Genomic DNA, 21,000 nt, shown 5'->3' with positions numbered 1-21,000 from the left:
GGTGGGATGGTGGAGCAGGTGAGCAGGGGTGTCAAACCAAGGCGGGGCGCTGGTCACTGTCATTGGGGCAAGCCTCTGGTGGTTGCTGAATATTCTTTGCTCTCGCGCACTGCAGTCCTGCCTGGCGCTTGCACCCACTGGTGCTGGCCCTGCTCGCACCTACTGCCGGCACTGGTCCCGATCACTGGGTGCTGTCAGCAGTGTAAGTGGCGGCTGCTGCCCCGATTTCCCTTGAGGGCTTCTCCACCTCCCCCTGCTCCTGAGGGGCGATTAGGGAGCAGTCGCTGCTCACACCCACTGATGGTGCCGGTCCCACTCGCACCTATTGCTGGCACCAGCCCCAATCACTCCATGCTTGTCCGCGGGTGCGAGCGGAGCCAGCGCCATCAGCATGTGGGAGCAATGGTGGCTGGAGGGGGCTGCCGGCAGACTGAGGACTGGGGGCTGGGCAGGGGTGCGGAGTATGGGCCAATACCCACCCCTGTGCCCAAGGCAGCCTCGAGGCCCACAGTTCCTTTCAAGGTGCATGAATTCGTGCACTAGGCCCCTAGTCAATTATAAAAAACAATAATAATCCAAAAATTACATATGCTAAAATTTTACTAAATTTTTTATATTTATGTATTCATGTATTTGATACATTGAGGGACACTAGTGTTTAACATTTTTAAAAATATATTTTTATTGATTTCAGAGAGAAACAGAGAGGGAAAGAGAGATAGAAACTTCAGTGATTAGAGAGAATTGTTGATTGACTGCCTCTTGTATGTCCCTCATTATGGATCAAGCCTGTAATCCAGGCATGGGCCCTGACCGGGAATCCAACTGTGAACTCTTGGTTCATAGGTCAACACTCAACCACTAAGTCACTCTGGCTGGGTTAAGATTTTTTAAATAAAATTTATTTTTTAAGAAATATTTTCATGAAAGTCATGTAAATAACCTTTTAACTTCACCATTGTGTAACTCAGCTCATTTACATGCAAAATAAAAGCAACATCCTCCATCTGGTGACAAATCCTCTAAATTAAAGGTAAATGTCTAAGAAATGAACAAAATTATTCACTTATGACAAACTGCACAAAAAACCTATAAACTGTGTAGTATTAAGTCTTGCTGATAGTCAAAAGACTTTATTAGTCATAACAAAAGCTGGAGCCTCGTGAAGTATTTTAAGACACTAAAATAAGGACATTTTATAATTTGTGGATCCAAACTAAAATGTGGCATGCATTTATTTGTTTCTATAATGCTTGTGTACATAATATTTAAATATTAGTAAAGTAGTAATTAAGAAAAAATATACCTATAGGTTAACAATAATTTAACTATTTTTTAATTAACATTATATTTTAAATAATGCTGCTTTTCTACAACTCTCAATTACTTTAGAATTTAGTGTAAGGAGTATAAATTCATTAACATTTTATTGTGTTTCCACAAACAGCAATTATATTTTAATGTAGCATTGGGTTATATTTTTTACTATATGTGGAAAAATTTTTACACTTTTTAAATAGTATTTATTGTAGAGGGCTTTTAGAAACATGAACTTGTAATATTTTATGTACTTAAAAATGCTTCCACTTGTTTCAAACTTAAATATGTTGCTCTTGCAAATGCCAGTCAGGTTTTATTATTTCAGATGATTGCCAAATGTACTAACATTTTCACATATGACTTCTTTTTTACCCCACAGTAATTCTCTTAATGGCTACTAGAACTGATTGTAATAGCAAGTATGCCTTCTATTAATATTATGCAAGAGTAAAAGCAGTTCTTGGCAGGTTCCTGAATGGAATTCATCTGATTAAATATGCATTTTTTATTACTGTCTAACCTTCTACAACCTTTAATGTCTGCCTTTTGCCATTGAAGATTAATCTGCCAGTCTATAAGATGGAGTAAAATCTGAATGGATCTGCATTACTTTACCTCATTTATCATTTATTATTTTTACTGTTTGTAGATATATATGTGACCATAAAATTATCATCCATTAGCAAAGGAAACCAACTAGAATATAATGCTAAAATATACAGATTATCAAATATATTTTCTGGTTATCCAAAATTTACCAGACTTACAAAAGACTCTCAAAGAAAATAATAAATTAAAAAGATTTACACTTTTTTTTAATTTACCTAACTATCCATCCATCCACCAATAATTTTTGAAGTTCTGTTTATTATCAATACTAGAGGTCTGTTGCACAAAATTCGTGCATGGGTGGGTTCCCTCAGCCTGGCCTGCAATCCAGAACCCCTCTCCAATCCAGGACTGCTCGGGAGATGTCCGACTGCCAGCAATCAGACATTCCTCTCACAATCCAGGACCGCTGGCTTCTAACCACTCACCTGCCTGCCTGCTTGATCACCCCTAACTGCCTCTGCTTGCCGGCCTGATGCCCCTAACTGCTCCCCTGCCTGCCAGATCACCCCTAACTGTCCTCTCCTACCAGCCTGATTACTCCTAACTGCCCTCCCCTGTCAGCCTGATCGCCTCTAACTGCTCCCATGCCAGCCTGATTGCCCCTAAACCCCTCTGCCTTGGCTCACATCACCGTGGCTTTGTTTGGAAGGAGGACCAGACAACCGGAAGATGTCCGGTCGACCTGGTCTAATTAGCATATTACCATTTTATTAGTATAGATAATTGTGCTGTGCAGAAGATTAGACATTCATGATAAACATATGAGATATATAGGTCTTTTTCTGTTTTGTAAAATATATGTATCCCTAAAGAACATTATTGCTCAGAAAAATATATGATTCTGTGAAAACAAAAATACATACATACATACATACATACATACATAAATAAATAAATAAATACAGTTTTGATAATGTTATATATTTTATCATTTTGGAGATGTAAATTGGTTTAAAGCATGTTAAAATTCTCAATAAATTATGCAGAAATGAAATCTCTTCAAAAAAATTTTAAGTTCTGTGTTTGTTAAACTCTTGGCTGTGAAACCCTTAACACAAAATGTAATTCTTCACAGAATTGTGATCTGTGAGGCATGTTTTGAAAATGCTGTGGTTGCATTGACTGTTCAAGACATGCTGTCAGTGACTAGAAACCAATTTGGAAACAAATGAAATGTGCATATTTATTTTTTACCCCTTTCTTCAATATACAGTTAGGAGTGACAATTGTCAAGGATATTAAATGTTTGAAATGCAGAAATATATGAAGATTTTTAAAAAAAAGCTGAAAACATATCTGAGGAGAAGCGTTAGCTTTTTAACATGCACAGTGTGAATTTCAGGTGATTTGAATTACATTCAGGGACACTAATAACGTGCTATCAGCACAATGCATGCCTTCTATTATAGTCTGAATTGTGCCACTCAAAATTCATGAGTATAGAAGTACCTCAGAATGTGACTATATTTGGAAACAGGGCTTCTAAAGTGGTAATTAAGGCAAAATAACATCATATTGTTGGACTCTATTCCTGTATGACTGATATCCTTTTATGGAGAGAAGATTGGAATACAATCTATAATGACCAAGGGACGACCAAATGAGGGCACAGCTAGAAGGTAGTAAATTGCACAAAATCAGAGATGGAACAGAATAGAGAGCCCAGAAAGAAACCTACACCTATATTATCAATTAATATTTGACAAAGTAGGTAAAAAGATACAATGGGGTAAAGACAGCCCATTCAATAAATGGTGCTGGGAAAATTGGACATGTACATGCAAAAAAAAAATGAAACTAGATCACCTTCTTCTACCATACACAAGAATAAACTCAAAATGGATTAAAGACTTAAATGTTAGATTCAAAACCATAGCAATCCTAGAATACATAGGCCGTAAAATCAGGAACATTTCTTGTAGCAATTTTTTTTTATGTTTCCTTGGGCAGGGGAAACAAAAGAAAAAATAAACAAATGGGACTACATAAAACTAAAATGGTTTTGTACAGCTAAGAAAACCATCAACAAAATGAAAAGACAACCTGCTGAATGGGAGAACATATTCAGCGACACATCTGATAAGGGGTTAATATCCAAAGTTTATAAAGAACTCATGAAACAACACTAAAAAACAAGATAATAATCCACTTTAAAAATGGACAAAGGACCTAAATAGACATTTCTCCAAAGAGGACATAAAGATGGACAGTAGACATATGAAAAAATGTTCAATGTCACAAATCATTAAAGAAATGCAAATTATAATCACAATGAGATATCACCTCACATCTGTCAGAATGTTAATCATACATAAACCAACAAACATGTTGACGAGGATATGGAGAAAAGGGAACCCTTGTGTACTGTTTGTGGGAATGCAGATTGGTGCTGCCACTGTGGAAAGCAGTGTGGAGTTACTTTAAAAACCTAAAAATAGCACTGCCTTATGGCTCAGCACTTTCATTTCTTGGAATATATCTTAAGAAACCCAAAATACTAATTTGAAAGGATATATGCACCCCTATGTTCATTGCAGCATTATTTACACTACCCAACACACAGGTATGGAACCATGGAACAGACTGATGAATCTCAAAGTGGAGGAGGGGAAGGGGAGGGCGGGAAGAGATTAACCAAAGATCTTATATGCATACTAGAGGCCCAGTGCACGAATCCATACACCGGTGTGGTCCCTCGGCCTGGCCTGCAGAGATCAGGCCAAAACCAGCAGTCCGACATCCCCCAAGGGGTCCCGGATTGGGAGAGGGTGCAGGCCAGGCAGAATCTGTGCACCAGGCCTCTAGTAAATAAATAAAAAACAAACAAAAAGTGTTGACACTGCCTGATATTTATTCTCCCCCTTGCCTAATGACAGAAGTAGATTTATCTATATTTTGTAGGACATTAAATATTTCCACAAAGTTTGTCATCTTTAAGATGTTTGCCTAGAATGCTACTGAGTCATTTCATCCTGTTTCTAGTTGCTCCTGCTTTTCAGAGAGACGTTTTTATAACCCCAAATGTCACTGACTGACAGCAGATAATGAATCATGTATGGCTGCTGTCCAGGCGCCTGCTTGGAGACTCACCTATTCAACACCTGCCCTTTAATGTCTGAACAAAATACCTCTCAGAGTAAAGCAGCTCCGTCCTGAGACCGGTCCTTCAAAGCAAATCATTTATAAATCAAAAAGTTTCACATACACTTGTGAACATCAGTGTGTTTTAGTAGCTATAGAAATTGTAGCTCATGGTTTAGTAAAATTGTATGAAATATAGCAATGCTGAGGGCCCATGGTTTCCCTTCCATAATTAATCAGTTAGCATTTCCATATGACTTCAATGCACAGCACGCTCAGACTGAACTAACCCTTGGTAAGGAATCATTATCTTATGATGTATGCACCTGTACTCATGTGTGTGAATTTGTCAGATATTCTGGAGGGTGACTTACCTGATTCTGTACCCTTTGTACCTGATTGTGTACTACATGCAGCAGAGACCTGGCCTCTGTAGTTTAATAGGGCCTACCCCAAAGCCTCCTTCGTCTCTGTGACAAATACTGTAGGAATTTTTAACTGAACCTTTTAAGAAAGGCATAGTTTAAGCTAAAATTGCTCAATGTTGGTCTGGAATGACAGTTACCTACATTTTACTCTGTAATTAGGAAATTGTGTGTGTGTGTGTGTGTGTGTGTGTGTGTGTACATTTGATTTTACACACATGTTTGCTCTAAAAATTTTAGTCCCTCTTCATTTACCAGATGAAGCTTCTAGAACCTTCTTTGATCAGGCATCTTCCTTTTTCCAAAAGGTCAAAACCATGCTATGCTTGTCCCATCTATTTTTCTCTAACATCTTCAGTCTCAGCTTAAGGATTTTCTCAGAAAGTCTTGAACTACTGATTCTTACAGAAAAAAAAGGCACTCGCTGAAAAAAACTGCAAAATGGCCAGCACCACTTATTTAATAGTATAAGCCACGAAATGTTCTCATTTTCTCTGATTTGTACTTTCTCTAATTTATATGTTCTTTTCGTTTGGTGTATGTATTGTCTCCTTCCAGGCAATGATGGAAATATTTTTACATTCTGATTTGGGAAAACTTCCTAAGTTCCATGTTAAAAACCTAATTCAGAATTGAACAGAATGAAGAAACTGTCATTTATGTTGAAGCTTCATGATCATACTCCAGTAGGGGTAGGGGGGTGTTCAGGCATCCTCTTTCTTTCATTGCCTGATGGTGGTTATTCTGTCGACTACACATGCTGTATGCATTGTTAGTTAGATTGTCTTAAATAAATATGAAATTCAGGCAAGGCATAGAAAAGGCTACTTTTTTGTTGTTGTTTTCAGTCCTCACTAGGATATTTTTCCATTGAGTTTTAGAGAGAGCGGGAGGGAGGGGGAGAGACACACAGAGAGAAGCATCGATATGAGAGTATAGTAGTTGATATTGAGTGACACGTTGCTTGGACTTTTCTTTTTGTAATAAACTTGGTCTTATAAGAAATTATTGACATTAAGGCAAACTTAAGCCCTTTTATGTGTAGACTAATTGTTTACTAAAGGCTTTTCAGTGTACCACATTCACACATCAACCTAATCCCATGAAGCAGGCAACCAGAATCTTTGTCCCTTACATTGTTGCAAAGGGTGGTGGCAAATATTTTTATTTTTCAGCAGTGAGATGTGGTGATGTTTTATTTCTTCACTTTGTAGAAAACACTTACAAAATTCTTTCTTTTACCAAAAGCTCATGAGGAACAAACACCAAATACCTTTGAGTACCTCATATAATTATTTTCTAACGTTGTGCAAGAATGAAGGGTGATTTGAAAAATATTGTATAAAACCTTATGAATTAAGCCCAGTAGACATAGTAGTCATTTTGCTAGACCTACTATGTATTCAAACAGAATTGATAACATTCTTTAAAGTTACTGCACAGTTACCAGGTGGACTCCACCACCAACCAGTGGAGCCTTCCCAGAGCATCCTCTCTGCCCACAAATTTGAAGTTAGGTCTGAGTTGTTTCAATGAACAACTCACAGTGGTAGGCATCAGTATTCTTTCTTTGATAAATGATAATCTTAATAATTACATTTAAGTTTGTTACAGTATATCAGGAGCATTTTAACATTTTTTTGATAAAATGTTAGTCTATGACAGTGTTTGAGACTTGAGAAATATTTATTGTCCCCAAAATACAAAAATAATAGAAAAATAATCAAAAGTAAATGTTTATGAGCTATGAAATATGTCTTCTTTAATTTTTTAATTTTGCATTTATAACATTTCATTAAATTTCAGGAAGTGTGTGATTTAAAGTTTCTAATTCGGCAAAAATCCCGACTTTGCCCAATGCTTCCAGATAAATCATTGCCAAATTTAGGTTAAATGACTTGTTTTCAAAAGAAAATTCACTTGGACATATTATATAAATATCTTCAAAAATTTGATACCTAACATATTATTTATGTATGCTACAGGTAGGAGCTTCCAAATAAAATGCCTTGGGCTTCTGGTAGGCACTGAAGTGTTCCCTAAATCACTCCATCAATTCTCACTACTTGTGATCCTCTTTGAGTAATAAGAACCTAGAATCTGAGTGCACAGTACTCTTATTTTTCATTGTTTAAAGTATTACATATGTCTCCTTTTTCCCCAATTGATGCCCCCCACCACCACTCCCACCTCTCAGGACAAGCCCCACCACCCCAGTGTCTGTGTCCATTGGTTATGCTAATATGCAATTGCACAGTACTCTTGTGTAGCCCTGCCACTGATATATATTTTATTGGTAGGAAAAGATGCTAGTGTAGCATAACAGAGATTTTTCTGAATTAAGAGTACCAGATTTGTCATGGAATAGTTATGGTATGAAATGAGGCAACAAATTCTCTAAACTAATTGGTGTTATAAAGGAAGCTAATACCTCCATGTTTGAGTTAATGACTATGATCAATAAATTCTAATTGTCCTTCTTCACCTTCTGTCCACACAATGTGCATTTAGTATTGCCCTGCAGTTTCCATGAAGGAGAGGCAGTGCAGGGAGGGAAGTGTCTCTCTCAAACAAATTTTCAGGACTGAGGTGAAAAGCCAAAAGGTATGAAAGAGTATAATCAAGACCGACAATCAGCCTCCCGCCCCACTTCTCCTCATTTCCACCCCTGGGTCATAGAGCTGATGGTTTTTAAGCCAGTGCTTCTCCCCATCTGGTGATGAGCTCATTTGTGAAACAGCCATTTATCAACTTCAAACATTACCTTTACGTTTTCTGCTTTGATAAATGAGAACATATTTCACTTCTCTCCCACTTTTCAGTATAATTACATGGCTATTCTTAGCTGTTTATTGGTTACAATTTAGAAAGCAAAATCATTAGCAAAAACAAAAACAGAAGCACTTAACCATCTGTTTCCAGTTCCACAGACATCGCTCGCCTCCTCATTGTGTCAGTTGAGGACGTTAGTGTGGCCATGTTTCACTCCACATGTGCTTCCTCCCGCCTTCGTGTTCCTAGTGGCTATAGTTGGACTGTTCATTGCCAAAACTGATAACACACTTACATTTTATTCTATGGTCATTTTTAAATCGTCTGTGAATTCTTTATATAGTAAGTCAATTTGCACATAAAAAATTTTACAATATGACAATGTGAATACTGTTTACTAAAAAGTGAGAATTTGTGCTGCAGTTATATCTGTACAAATGCATATTTTTTCTTTCTTAATGGACGATATTACTAGCCTCAGTTTTAAATGCATCTATCATTTCATATCCCCATATTATGACTATGGTAAGTTTTTACAAGTTGTCAACCAGAGACTATTCTATCAAATCACACTCTGGCCACCACCCACCAGATTTGTCTGTGACTGAGCTGACCGTGAGCTTGCTTCATCTTGAAATGCACTACACTGCTAGTCTGAATACTGTGCTTCTCGGTTTTTGAGTGGGGTCCCTCTTTTGTAAATTTCATGTCCTTGTATTTTTTTTTTAATTTCCTATATGATTTTGCTGCAACCCATCTTTATGGAGGCAAATCTAAACATGCCTTTATTCTGCCCTATTTGACTGCTAATTGAATAGATGTTAGGTACTAGATTAAAATACATTTATTTTTAATATGTTTTTATTGATTTTAGAGAAAGAGGAAGGGAGAGGGAGAGAGAGAAGCATCAATGACAGAAACATCGATCGGCTACCTCCTGCATGCCCCCTACTAGGGATCGAACCCACAACCCTGACTGGAATTGAACCTGTGACCTCTAGGTGCATGGGACAACACTCAACCAACTGAACCACATTGGCCAGGACTAAAATCTATTTTTATTAAAATGTTGAAGGCCTGCTTTATATTTTTCTGTAACCCAGTGTTGCTAATAATTATTGGGAGATAAAGCTGACTCTGTGTGTTTGCTAGTGAATTTTTGTTTGTTTTCCAGTCTGATTATTTATGTTTATTTTTTTCCTGCAAGCTCTTGTCTTTTTATTTTTATGTTTTATATTCTAAATATTGAAAGGTATTTTGGTGTCAGTGTAGATAGATCTACATTTAATTCAGTCAGAAAAGATCTCGGTGGTTCCTTTTTCTCCGAAAACTTGTCCTTCTGCTGCTATAGGAATTATTTTCTTTATTTTTAAAATAATTTTATCCATTTCAAATTATTCTTTCTCTTAATAACTTCCATAAGGCAGATAGTAGACTTGTTAATCTGGACCTCCATGTCTCCTTTTCTTTATGTTTTTTGCTTTAGTCTCCCTCTATTGTTTTTGTTTTATATTGTTTTCTGGCTTTATCCCCACTGATTCTATTGCATGTTCTGTCTTTTCAAATATGTGAGTAGGTGTGTGGGTACACAAATATAAATGTATATGTAACTTTTTAAATTTCCAGGACCTCTTCCCTTTTCATTCATTTGCTTTACCTAATACCATGCTCTAGTTAATAATTTGACACAGTTGAAGAACCTTGCATTAAAACCTTGCTTTTCAACCCAAGTACACAGACAATGGTGTGGTGAAAGTCTGGTGCGAGAGGTGGGAGAAGACTAGAAGGGGTCGGTGGGGGGAAAAAGGGGACATATGTAATACTTTCAAGCAATAAAGATGATTGTTTTAAAACCTTGTTTTTCTCTTATTCTAATTTAATTTAAAATCATATTTATTTTGTTGTGATTTATTATTCTGTTATTTATTTCTGGCTACAAATACAATTAGATCAATGAGTACCAAGTACTGTTCTAGTTCACTACTGGCTATAAAATTTAGGGCAGTCATTTATATTCAGTGTCCTAGTTTCCATAGCTATAAAAAATAATAATCATTTACCTAATCTTCCGGGCTTTATATTAAAATCAAATGTGAAACCTCATTAAAAGCATTTCATGCTGTATAAATACAATGAATTATTTCTAGGGGAACTGTTAGAAAATATGCAGATTGGACATTTTGACTTATTCTAGAAAAGAACTGTAGTAAACCACACATGACTGTCAGACACTCACAAGAGTGAAGTTTGACTGGTCATATTGCAATCTGAACATGTCTGTAACGAAGGATTTGATCAAAAGTGAAGTAGGAATGTCATTCTATAAATAATGTTATATTCCAATATTGTTTACTTTAGGTATTTTGTTGTGTGATAAAGACATTTGACTCATGACTTATAATAATGCATAACAGCAGTGTAGCCTCTGTCTGAAAAAAAAAGAAAAAGGAGAGGCGAGTCTTATGGGGTAACCTCCATCATGGGCCCCTGTTAATGCTGAGGAATATGTGGTAGCATATTAGCTTAGTTTTTCCATGAGATCTGTGTGATCTGTTTTTAATTGACATTAAAAATGGACTTGAACAGACTGACAAAAAATCTCAGAGGGAAGGAGAGGCAGGAAGAGATTAACTGAAGAATTTATATGCATATATGCATAACCCATGGACACAGACAGTAGTGCAGTGAAGGCCTAGGGTGGGGTGGGAGCGTGGTGGAAGAGGCCAATGGAGAGAGGGAAAGGGAACATCTGTAATACTTTCAACAATAAAGAAAAATTTTAAAAAATAAACTTGAAGATATATGCTCCTTTAAAGAAGATATGTTGACATAGGCTTTGTGTATTTTCTTTTAAAAATCTGTTTTGCTCACATCCATCTCTGCAGAGATGACCATGTCACATGACGGCAGTCATAACTTATTGAAATGAAAATTGATAAGGTTTGAGTGAAACAGTGTCTTGTTTGATCTAATTTGGATCATGCTACTACTGAGGTAGTTTGCTATAAAGATTAAGACTTGTGCCCGGCTAGTGGTTGAGTGTCAACCAATGAACAAGGAAGTGATGGTGATTCTAGGTCAGGGCACATGCCTGGGTCCCCAGTGTGGGGAGTGCAGGAGGCAGCCAATCAATAATTCTCTCTTATCATTGATGTTTCTATCTCTATCTCTCCCTCTCCCTTCCTTTATGAAATATATATATATATATATATGTATATATAGATATATATATACATATATATATATATATATATTTAAAAGACCTTGTATTCTATCTTTTGGATACAGAACTTGGATCTGACACTTGCCTGTCTGACCTCCCAATGCATAATTTTCCTAACACTTAAATGTCAGCAATATTGTCATAGATTTTATAAAGTTTTTATAAGGATTAAACATGTTATTGTATATAAAGTATTTTTGATAGTTTGTAGTGTTAGCTGCTATTAGTATTATTATTATTGGTATTATCACAGGATTCTTAATTCCTAAAATATTCCAGTACAATACCTGCATCATCTTACATAGAAATTGAAGGTATGGTGTATGTGGCACACCATAAAGGTATATAATTTTTCATATTAGAGTAAATTTTTTAAATGCTATTTTTCTTAAATATAAATTTATTGTACTCAAAAATCATATGAAGTCACAGATATTATTAGATATACATGATAAGCACTATAGCACTAAAATTTACTATCACTGTTTTAAAAAACTGTGCTAAATTGATCAACCAACTTTTTATCATTTTTAACAGATTTTTTTTTTATTGGATAAAACTTTGCTTTTTGTTTGGGTATTGTATAGCCAATAATAAATGTGTAAGTATTCAGTTTGGATTTTCAACTCTGTATTTGCCCAGATGATTACCACCTTACTATGACAAAAGTGTTCAGAACATACATATTTGACCAATTTATGTGATGTTAAAAATGAGAACTTTCAGTTACTGTTATATTTAAGAGAAAAGTGGAAGTACAATTCTACTCATAATATTTCTTTATTAAATAAAATGTTATACTTAATCTCATTGTGTTTGGAACACATTTATTTTTAGTGTTTGAAAAGCTGAAACACAATGAATCATTGTATTACTTTTTTTTTTCATTTAGCTGTTGTTACATTTCAGTTGCTGAAATAGTTTGAGAATTAGCATTGACCTTCTGCTAAGTTATTATTCATGATTTTTGTTATTATTCCTTTGTTTTTAGCATGTAGTGACCTGGAGTTCAGGGAAGTGGCAAACAGGTTGCGGGACTGGTTCAAGGCCCTTCATGAAAGTGGAAGCCAAAACAAGAAGACAAAAGCATTACTGAGGCCTGAGAGAAGCAGTAAGATATCTATCTTTGAAATATGCTATTGTCTTTGATGTGGGATTTTATTTCCAACAAATCACTTAGATCAAACAAAACACCTACTTCAAAGTTTATCCTTCACTTAGATGCTGAACAAAAATCAGCATTGTATTTACTTCCAAGCACACCTACAGTATTTTGCAAGGAAATAAGCCATTTGTGAAACCTCTGATTGGTAGAAAAAAGGAATATCCCTCAGAGACAGCAGTTAGTCTTTATATTGAATTGAAGGTGTAGGAATATTTTTTCAGTGTTTTCATAGAAGTGGTAAAGAGTAGAATAACAGAGGGCAGGGGGGGAAGGTAAGAATTTTGGAACACAGATTTTTAGAGAGCACAACTGTTGCCCCTCATTCCAAAGATTAGCCTTTTCATGATTGCTTTACAGACATTTCTACTTTGACCCAACTATGATAGTAGACTAAAAGGGTGTTTTCAATGACATACTGAAAATTAAATTTATTAACAAGAGTTATATGAATCTGATATGATTCTTCCATTATCTATTCAGGGGTGGAGAAACTTTTTTCTGCCAAGGGCCATTTGGATATTTATAACATCATTCTTGATCCACACAAAATTATCAACTTAAAAATTAACACGCTATATTTGGTCAAAAATTTAATTAACTCACCCATAATGCCTTGGCAGGGCCAGGCCAAATGATTTCGGGGGCCTTATACGGCCTGTGAGCTGGATGTTCCCCACCCTGATCTATATAACCCGCCCCCCCCGCAAGAAGTTTTTGTTTTAATTCCTTGGACATCAGAAATGCAAATTGAAATAGGAAGCTTGTTATAAATAATCTTATGAACTTTGCATTTTTCCAAAAAATCAATCCTGTTAATATGATTTTATTTCCAAAAAACATTTATTACATATTTAATACTTGTAAAAGAAATAAATTGAAACATGCTTAATTTTAGGGAGCTCTCAAAGATTGAAGCATTTGACCTAAAATAGGACAAGAAGAAGTAGGCAAAAATCATGAGCAGCATCTTGTAGCAACAAAGAAAGTCCCAAGTATGTTTCCTTTGCTTATTGTGACATGGCCCATCCACTCTCACTTTCAATTCTCAGCTATCAGCTTCTAAAAAAAATCATAAGATGGCACACTCATCCATAATCTACATTTCCTAAAATGCCTCATTTGTTTTCTTCTCATCAAGGAATTTTTTTATAATTTCCACTTTTTGTATTTATAGATTTAATAGTTCTGTCTTACATCATCATTGCTTTTTGTTTCTTTATTTTCTTTATTTTTTCCATCATCATTTATTCATCCTCTTATACCCTCTTTCATCTATACCCAGCTCTTCCCCCCCACAATCTCTACACTGTTGTCTATGTCCATGAGTTCTTTCTCTCTCTCGCTCGCTTTTTCTCTTTTGCTCTATCCCTTTGTTTTTGTTATTAGAAAGGTATTCCTCACTGGTGGACTATTTTAATTTCTACATTGTTTACAATTTCATTTTAAACATTTATTTGTGCTTTACCTCACCTTGTGGTATGAGGTAGGGGTCTAGTATTATTATTTTTCCCTCAAGTAGTTGATCAAATGTACCAGAACTGTTTACTTAATGATCCTCATTCTATTGCTAATTTAATTCTTTTTAAAAAAATTCTTTATTGTTTAAAGTATTACATATAGTATTACATATGTCTCCTTTTTCCCCCATTGAACTCTCCCCGGCCACCCCCATTCCCCAGCACAAGCCCTCACACCCTTAGTGTCTGTGTCCATTCATTATGCTTATATACATGCATACAAGTCCTTTGGTTGATCTCTTACCCACCCCTCTCCCCTGCCTTCCCTCTGAAGTTTGTCTGTTCGATGCTTCTATGTCTCTGGATCTACCTTTGTTCATCAGTTTATGTTGTTCATTATAATCCACAAATGAGTGAGATCATGTGATATTTATTCACTTAGCATAATATTCTCCATGTCCATCAATACTGTTGTGAATGGGAAGAGTTCAATTATGCTATCACCAATGGACATAATTATCTCTAAATGCGTAGCGACTATGTATATGTTTCTTCCCACAACACTCAGAAAGAAATGGTAGTATTTTCCCTATCTTATAGGAGTGTTTCTCAGGTTTATCTTCATAATTATTAATTACATTTTTGGCAGGTGTTAATTTTTTTGATGCCTTGAGAGTAAGTAAATGAGATGCCTTATCTTAGTTAATAAGGTATATTTACCCTTTTTTTGTGAAACAAACATATCTGGAATGGGACAAAAGTTTGTTCCAGACCCTTACATTTTGATTTTTTTTAAAATTAATGTCTCCATCTCTCCAACCAATTTGCATATTTGAATATTTACTCTCAAATGTATCCTTTGAACTTGATTCAGAAAAATAATCCCTCCCATACTTGGAGACAGATAAAATGAGAGCTTGTGGAAACACTCAGCACAGTGCCTGTTTAATTTTACACTTGCATAAATATTATTTCCCTTTCCAGCTCTTTCTTGTAAGAAATGAGATATTCTTAATATAATGGGTTTAATTACAAGAAACTCCTTGAGAGTTGAATATTTTTGGAGAAAAAAAGAAAAAGTAAGTACAGGATTCCTTATACTCTGCTTGAAGAAGTCAGAGGCCAACTAAGAGTAAATTTCCAAAAGGAAGTTATCCATTAGAACACATAAGACAAATACGTGGAAGAGAGAGAGCGAACTCACTCAACTCCTCAAATGGGTACACCCTCTGAGTGAATCTTCTCCTGACATAATCATATTTAATGTATAAACCAACCCTCTGATATTATATTGCATATCTCCTTTTTATTCTTATTTTTCCTTTGTAGCAATTCTCACTATCTACTGTAGTGATAACCTACTTGTTCATTTTGTTTGTTTTCCTCTCTCACACACCATCTGTCTTCCTCTCCATCTCTTTCTCCTTCCCTCCCTCCACACTCGACTATTGTAAATTTAATCAATGCAGGGATCTTTATTCACCACTATATCATTGAACCATACAATAGTTTGACACATAGTATTCATTCAATAAAAGTGAGTAGAATTAATGAATAGATGAAGTTAAGAAGCAATGAAAATACTGATTGTTTGCATATACCATAATTTAACCAATCAGTTATTTCTCTAGGAATGATTATTTACTATTTTAATTATTTTCTACATGACAATCAATTCTGCATTTACTTGGTATGCTTTTATTTCCATGAGAATGATTCCATACAGTGGAAATAATGGATCAAAATATGCATGAATTTCAAATTATAAATGTTAATAAATGTTGCCAGACTGCTTTGCAAAAAGTTCAGGGCAATTTTAAGTTTTAACAGATAAGCATGAGAATTAACTTTAGTCTTCACCACTGCCATTTAAAAAAAAATTTAACTTTTCCATTCTTGTGAGCATTTTATTATATGTTGTTAATTTAATTTGCATTTGCTTTATTAGTGATGGGATTGAACACAATAAGGATATGTTGCACCATTATAATCTGTATACCTTGATATATTTTGTTTCATTATTTAAATCTCCAAAAGTTAAAGAGCAAATATTATATATATGTTTTTTGTGTGTCTTTTTTATGGTTGTAGTTGAGTCTCTGTGTGTCTCCCCTTTGAAAAGATATTGTATTAATCTTCTTTTTGTCTGATGGAAAAGCACAATCACATGCAATCATATGCAAAATTCTCAGATTAACAGTCTTCCTCAGATTAAGACAATGTCTTATTTTTGCTTTCCTATACACCAAATGCTCTCCCCAGTCAGAGAAAATGATAGAATTGCACCCCCAGGGTGAATGAATACAGTCTAATTTCTTTCCAAGACATTGCTCACTTTATGTCTTGCTGTCTTCACATTGAGAGAAAGATTGCTTTAGGAATCTGATGGCTTAAAGACAATGAACCATTTTAATGCAATTAGGAGCCTTCTAGGACAACATCTTTTGAAAACAAAGATTTATAAAATTAGAAGATACATTTTATTTTCTTATGTCAAGTAATAAAAAGAAAGATACAGATCATTGCTTATTGAGGTTGTTCTAATTATTGAGACATCTGGCATTTTCTTCTTTTATGAGTTAGAAAAAATAACTCTCTATAATAACATTTCATTATACACTTAGTATTACTTAGATATTCTCTTACTATCTGGATATTAAAATTTTGCCAAAGTTATATATTCATATTTAGCTAAATTAATGTCATCCTATATAAATTGAAACTATAACTATAAAAGAAAGATAATAGTGAATAATATAATACAATTGTTTTGTTACATTATTCTGTCCTGGGAAATTAGCTAGTGGATTCATTAGACACCAAACTTTTGATGAACCTCTAGTATTTAGGAACTATATTATCCCAAATAGAAGGAATTACTGTTAGCATTGTCAATTTTGGAATCATTAAGAAATAGGTTGATTTTCACAGGGTATGTGAAATATTGTCAATTTTATTATATTCTGTTTTCAAAAAAAGGAATATCTTATTTTCAAAATATAACTATGCAGGGTGTTCAGCACACATTTCACAAGTAATTTGAATCATTAGAACCTAGTCAAAGTGAAACCTCCTCCCCTCAAAAAAGACAACAATATGTACTTTTAAAAAATCTGTGCAGAAAAAAAACATACATTTTTATAATATAGACATATATTTCTCTTTTTTTAAATATATTTGTACTGATTTCAGAGAGAAGGGAGAGGGAGAGAAATAGAAACATCAATGATGAGAGAGAATCATTGATCAGCTGCCTCCTGTATGCCCCACATTAGAGATCAAGACTGCAACCCAGGCATGTGCCCTGACCAGGAATTGAACCCTGACCTCCTGGTTCATAGGTCTATGCTCAACCACTGAGCCACACAGGCTGGGACATATGTTTCATATGTATTCAATCATTTATAATGTAAGCATTATTTCTATTGAAGTTTACTCCATTGCCTGTTGAGTAACTTAACACACAACCTGGAAGGTAAGCATTATAGGGGTCTTAAAAGCATCAAGAAATGACAGCTAAACAATGGGGAAAATATAAACAAAAAAGGAAATAAAATAGCTCAAAATCATTACATAACATGAGACAAAAAATTGTTAACAGCCTGACATATGGTTTTGCAATCTTACTTTATTCTCATATGTATATTACATAAACATTTATTTTAATATTTTATGTGTTCCAAATATTTTCTCACTACATCTTTCTGTTTTGATCTCAGAGTTCTTAGTTTGTGTTCCTTAAGAAAAATCTCTCTCAAAAAAACTATTGACCGGGATAATATTCTAATGTATATATTTTTGCACTTATTGGTATGAGATATGATTATTACAACTGATTATGTTTTTCTTGCTGAATTTAAATAACATCTTTGAATTATTTAATCCCCATTTATTCTTTGTATTTTTTGTTTAAGTTCTCTACATATTTTTTCCATGGTTCCTTCTGTTATTTATTTCTACTGTCATTCTATTATGTTCTGATACCATACTTTGTATGATTTCACTTCTTTCAAATTTGTAAAAGTCTGCTTTATGCCTCAGAATAGGTTTCATATGCACTTGAAAGGAATGTGTATTATTCTTCTGTTATTATTTATTGGGGTGTTTTATAAATGTAAATTATTTCAAGTTTATTGGCAATGTTTTTTGGATCTTCTATACCCTTGCTGTTTTTCTGTCTACTACTTCTTTTATTGATTGTTTACAGATTAGTGTTGAAGTCTCCAGATGTGATTGGGAATTTGTCTATATCTGTGTTTGGTTCTATCAGTTGTTTTCTTCTCATGCAATTTGAAGCTTCATTTTAAATACATACAATTCAGGTTGTTATGTGTTCTCTTTGAACTACTGATCATTATGTAATGTCCCTTTTAATCTTGAAGTTAAATATATTATTAGTATAGTCAGTCTGGCTTTCTTCCCATAAGCATTTGCATGGTATATTTTTTTCAATCTATTAATTTCAACCTACCATGCCATATGATTTAAAACTGTTTCCTCAAGACGATAGTTTTCTCTTGCTTTTTAAATCCACATCTTACTTTTTTTGTATTTTTATTGATATGCTCAGATAATTAACATTTAATATAAGTATTGATATGATTTAACTGCAACCTACCTTTTTGATAGTTGTTGTTTTTTTTTCACTGCTTTGCCCATTTTTCTCTTATAATGTCTTATTTCAGACAAATAAAGTATATTTATGGTTATTGCATTGATTTTGTACAAAATGTTCCCGGCAGGTTCAAAAAAGGTGTGGTTTTGTAGATTATTCAAAGTTTTCTTATTTTTAGTGTGGAGCAATACTTGTTTTAGCTTTTTACTTCCTAGGTGAAAGCAAGGAGTCCTTCATTCCTGATGAATATTTTCACTGGATGTAGATTTTTGAAAATATTTTTTGTCTTTTTCATTATTTAAAGTTATCATGCAACTCTTCCTGTCCTCTAAATTTTCAGATAAGATGACAAGCTGTAGTTGAATCGTTGTGTAATTCTGATGTGCCATCTCTTTCTTCTCATTTCAAGTTTGGTGTTTATCTTTAGTTCTTAAGAATTTGATTAGGAATGTCCTTCCTTTGTATATATATGGGCTGCTTTATTATTTTGTTCTTCAATTTCCATTTAGTTCTTTCTTATAAGTTCTATTTCTCTACTTAGAGTTCCTATCTTTGCAATTATTACGAGAATATTTTCTTTTCCTTCAATGGGATAGCTATTTTAATTGTTTTAAAATTCTGCCTGCTATTTCCAACTGGGTCATCTCCGATTTGTTCCTCTTGGATTGTTTCTTATGAATATGTCCCATTTTTCTGGTGCTTTATATGTCTTCTAATGATAGATGGTGTCCCAGATGTTATGGATGTTAAATTGTGGGATTCTTTGTTATGTTGCTGTCATCCAATGAGAGGCATTTTGTTGTTGTTTTCTTTTCTTTTCTTTGTACCACATGCTCATGCTGTTGGGCTCAAAATGAACATTATACTTCTTGGGTGCCAGTCCTAATCAGTTCAGAATTATAATTTCGAGGAGGTGATCTGAGTCTACAATGTACATGGGTGGTTAATCGGTCATCAAAATCTAGAGCAGACAATATTTGGTTTTTGGACTCCTTTCCTTCCTGGATTTCTCCCTCATTCTTCAGTGGTTGTGCACAATTTTCTAAGTATCCAGGCTATAATGTGTGCATTCTTTATTTACCAGGGTCCCTACTGCCTTTTGCCATGCCAACTCTATATATCCCCAGGCTAAAAAACAGTGAAAAATGGGAATTCATTCCATATAATTTCCCTCCTAAACTGTGGACTTTCCATCAGAAAAGCGCTTGCTTCTTATTCACTCTTCTCTTTCTGTGTTTATTGTTTTGTTTTGTGTTTTTTGTTTTGTTTTGTTTTAATTATGTGCAGAGCTTAAGAACTCATAGGTAGGAGTGTCAGTCCAGTATTATGTTACGCATCCAGTACTGGAAGCCGGATATAAAATAACTACTTAAATGACAAATTAAGGAGAGGATTTTTGTCTTATTTGTCTTTAAATCTACAATACGTATGAACCTAGTACTTTACTTTCATTACCTATTCCTGTTTATACCTTTTTCTCACCAAATATTATAGTACCTTTTTATTTTTATTTTTTTGAGTGTAGAGGAGAATTACAGTAAAATTTAAAATATTAAATATTCATAATTAAGGCTAATCCTTCAGTCATTTTGAATATATTTTGACAGTTTCTGCTGTCATGTCAATGATTCTTTACATCAATTTTTAATCTGTTATGCTAATATATCTGCCATTTAAGCAAATGCAATTGTTAAAATAGACTTTCTATTTCTTAGGATTAGGAAGTGAACAGTTGTGTGCCTAATTCTAGAAGAGAAAAAAAAAACTTATTTTCTGCAATCAAATAACCCATGAGAAAATGTGGAGAGATTTTTCAATGATAAAGACTGTGTGTTTGATAGCTTCTGCACCAATCTGAGATTCCTTATACTTGCTATTTCTTTTACCTGGAATGTACTGCCCCATATGCTCTGATTACTCATAGTTTTACTTTTATGTTTCTGCTCAACTGCCTTGTTTTTAGAGATAGTGGGAGGGCATAATTCTGAAGATGGCCCTTCCAAATTCCTGGCCTCTGGTTATTCAAACAAACATTGTTCTAGGTACTAGTGTGAAGGAATTTTGTAGATGGAGATCAGTTGCCCTTAAAATATGGGCAAAGGAGAATCTAAAAGAATAAAGGTTGCAAAGATGCCCACAAATTTATGAAGAAGGTTTCTTTGGGAAAAGCTCTGCTTTGATTTCACCACTCCTCTAAGAAGAGATAAGTGTGCCTTCCCTCATTTCTAACTGAGGAAGTGATTTCTACAGACCACTCAGAGTTTTACATGTGCTCACAGACAAGTGGGTTATGGCAAATCTAAGAGGCAATAGTAGCTATGATCTGTTTA

At 34.5% G+C, this 21,000-nt stretch overlaps 1 protein-coding gene across 2 annotated transcripts in view; it reads left to right on the top strand.

Annotated features, from left to right (window-relative positions):
• Positions 1–21,000, top strand: part of SPOCK3 (SPARC (osteonectin), cwcv and kazal like domains proteoglycan 3) — a 328,026-nt gene that overhangs the window by 289,210 nt on the left and 17,816 nt on the right. For both annotated transcript variants that reach the window (XM_070415434.1, XM_070415435.1), the window contains exon 7: positions 12,425–12,544. In XM_070415434.1, the coding sequence (XP_070271535.1) occupies positions 12,425–12,544 (120 nt within the window). The remainder of the gene's footprint in view (positions 1–12,424; positions 12,545–21,000) is intronic.

Source organism: Myotis yumanensis, unplaced genomic scaffold (genome assembly GCF_028538775.1).
Source record: "Myotis yumanensis isolate MYYU_CA2020_CCGP unplaced genomic scaffold, mMyoYum1.0.hap1 SCAF_5, whole genome shotgun sequence".
Classification (NCBI taxonomy): domain Eukaryota; kingdom Metazoa; phylum Chordata; class Mammalia; order Chiroptera; family Vespertilionidae; genus Myotis; species Myotis yumanensis.
Note: the sequence above shows the minus strand (reverse complement) of the source record. Positions and strands in the feature narration are given on the sequence as shown.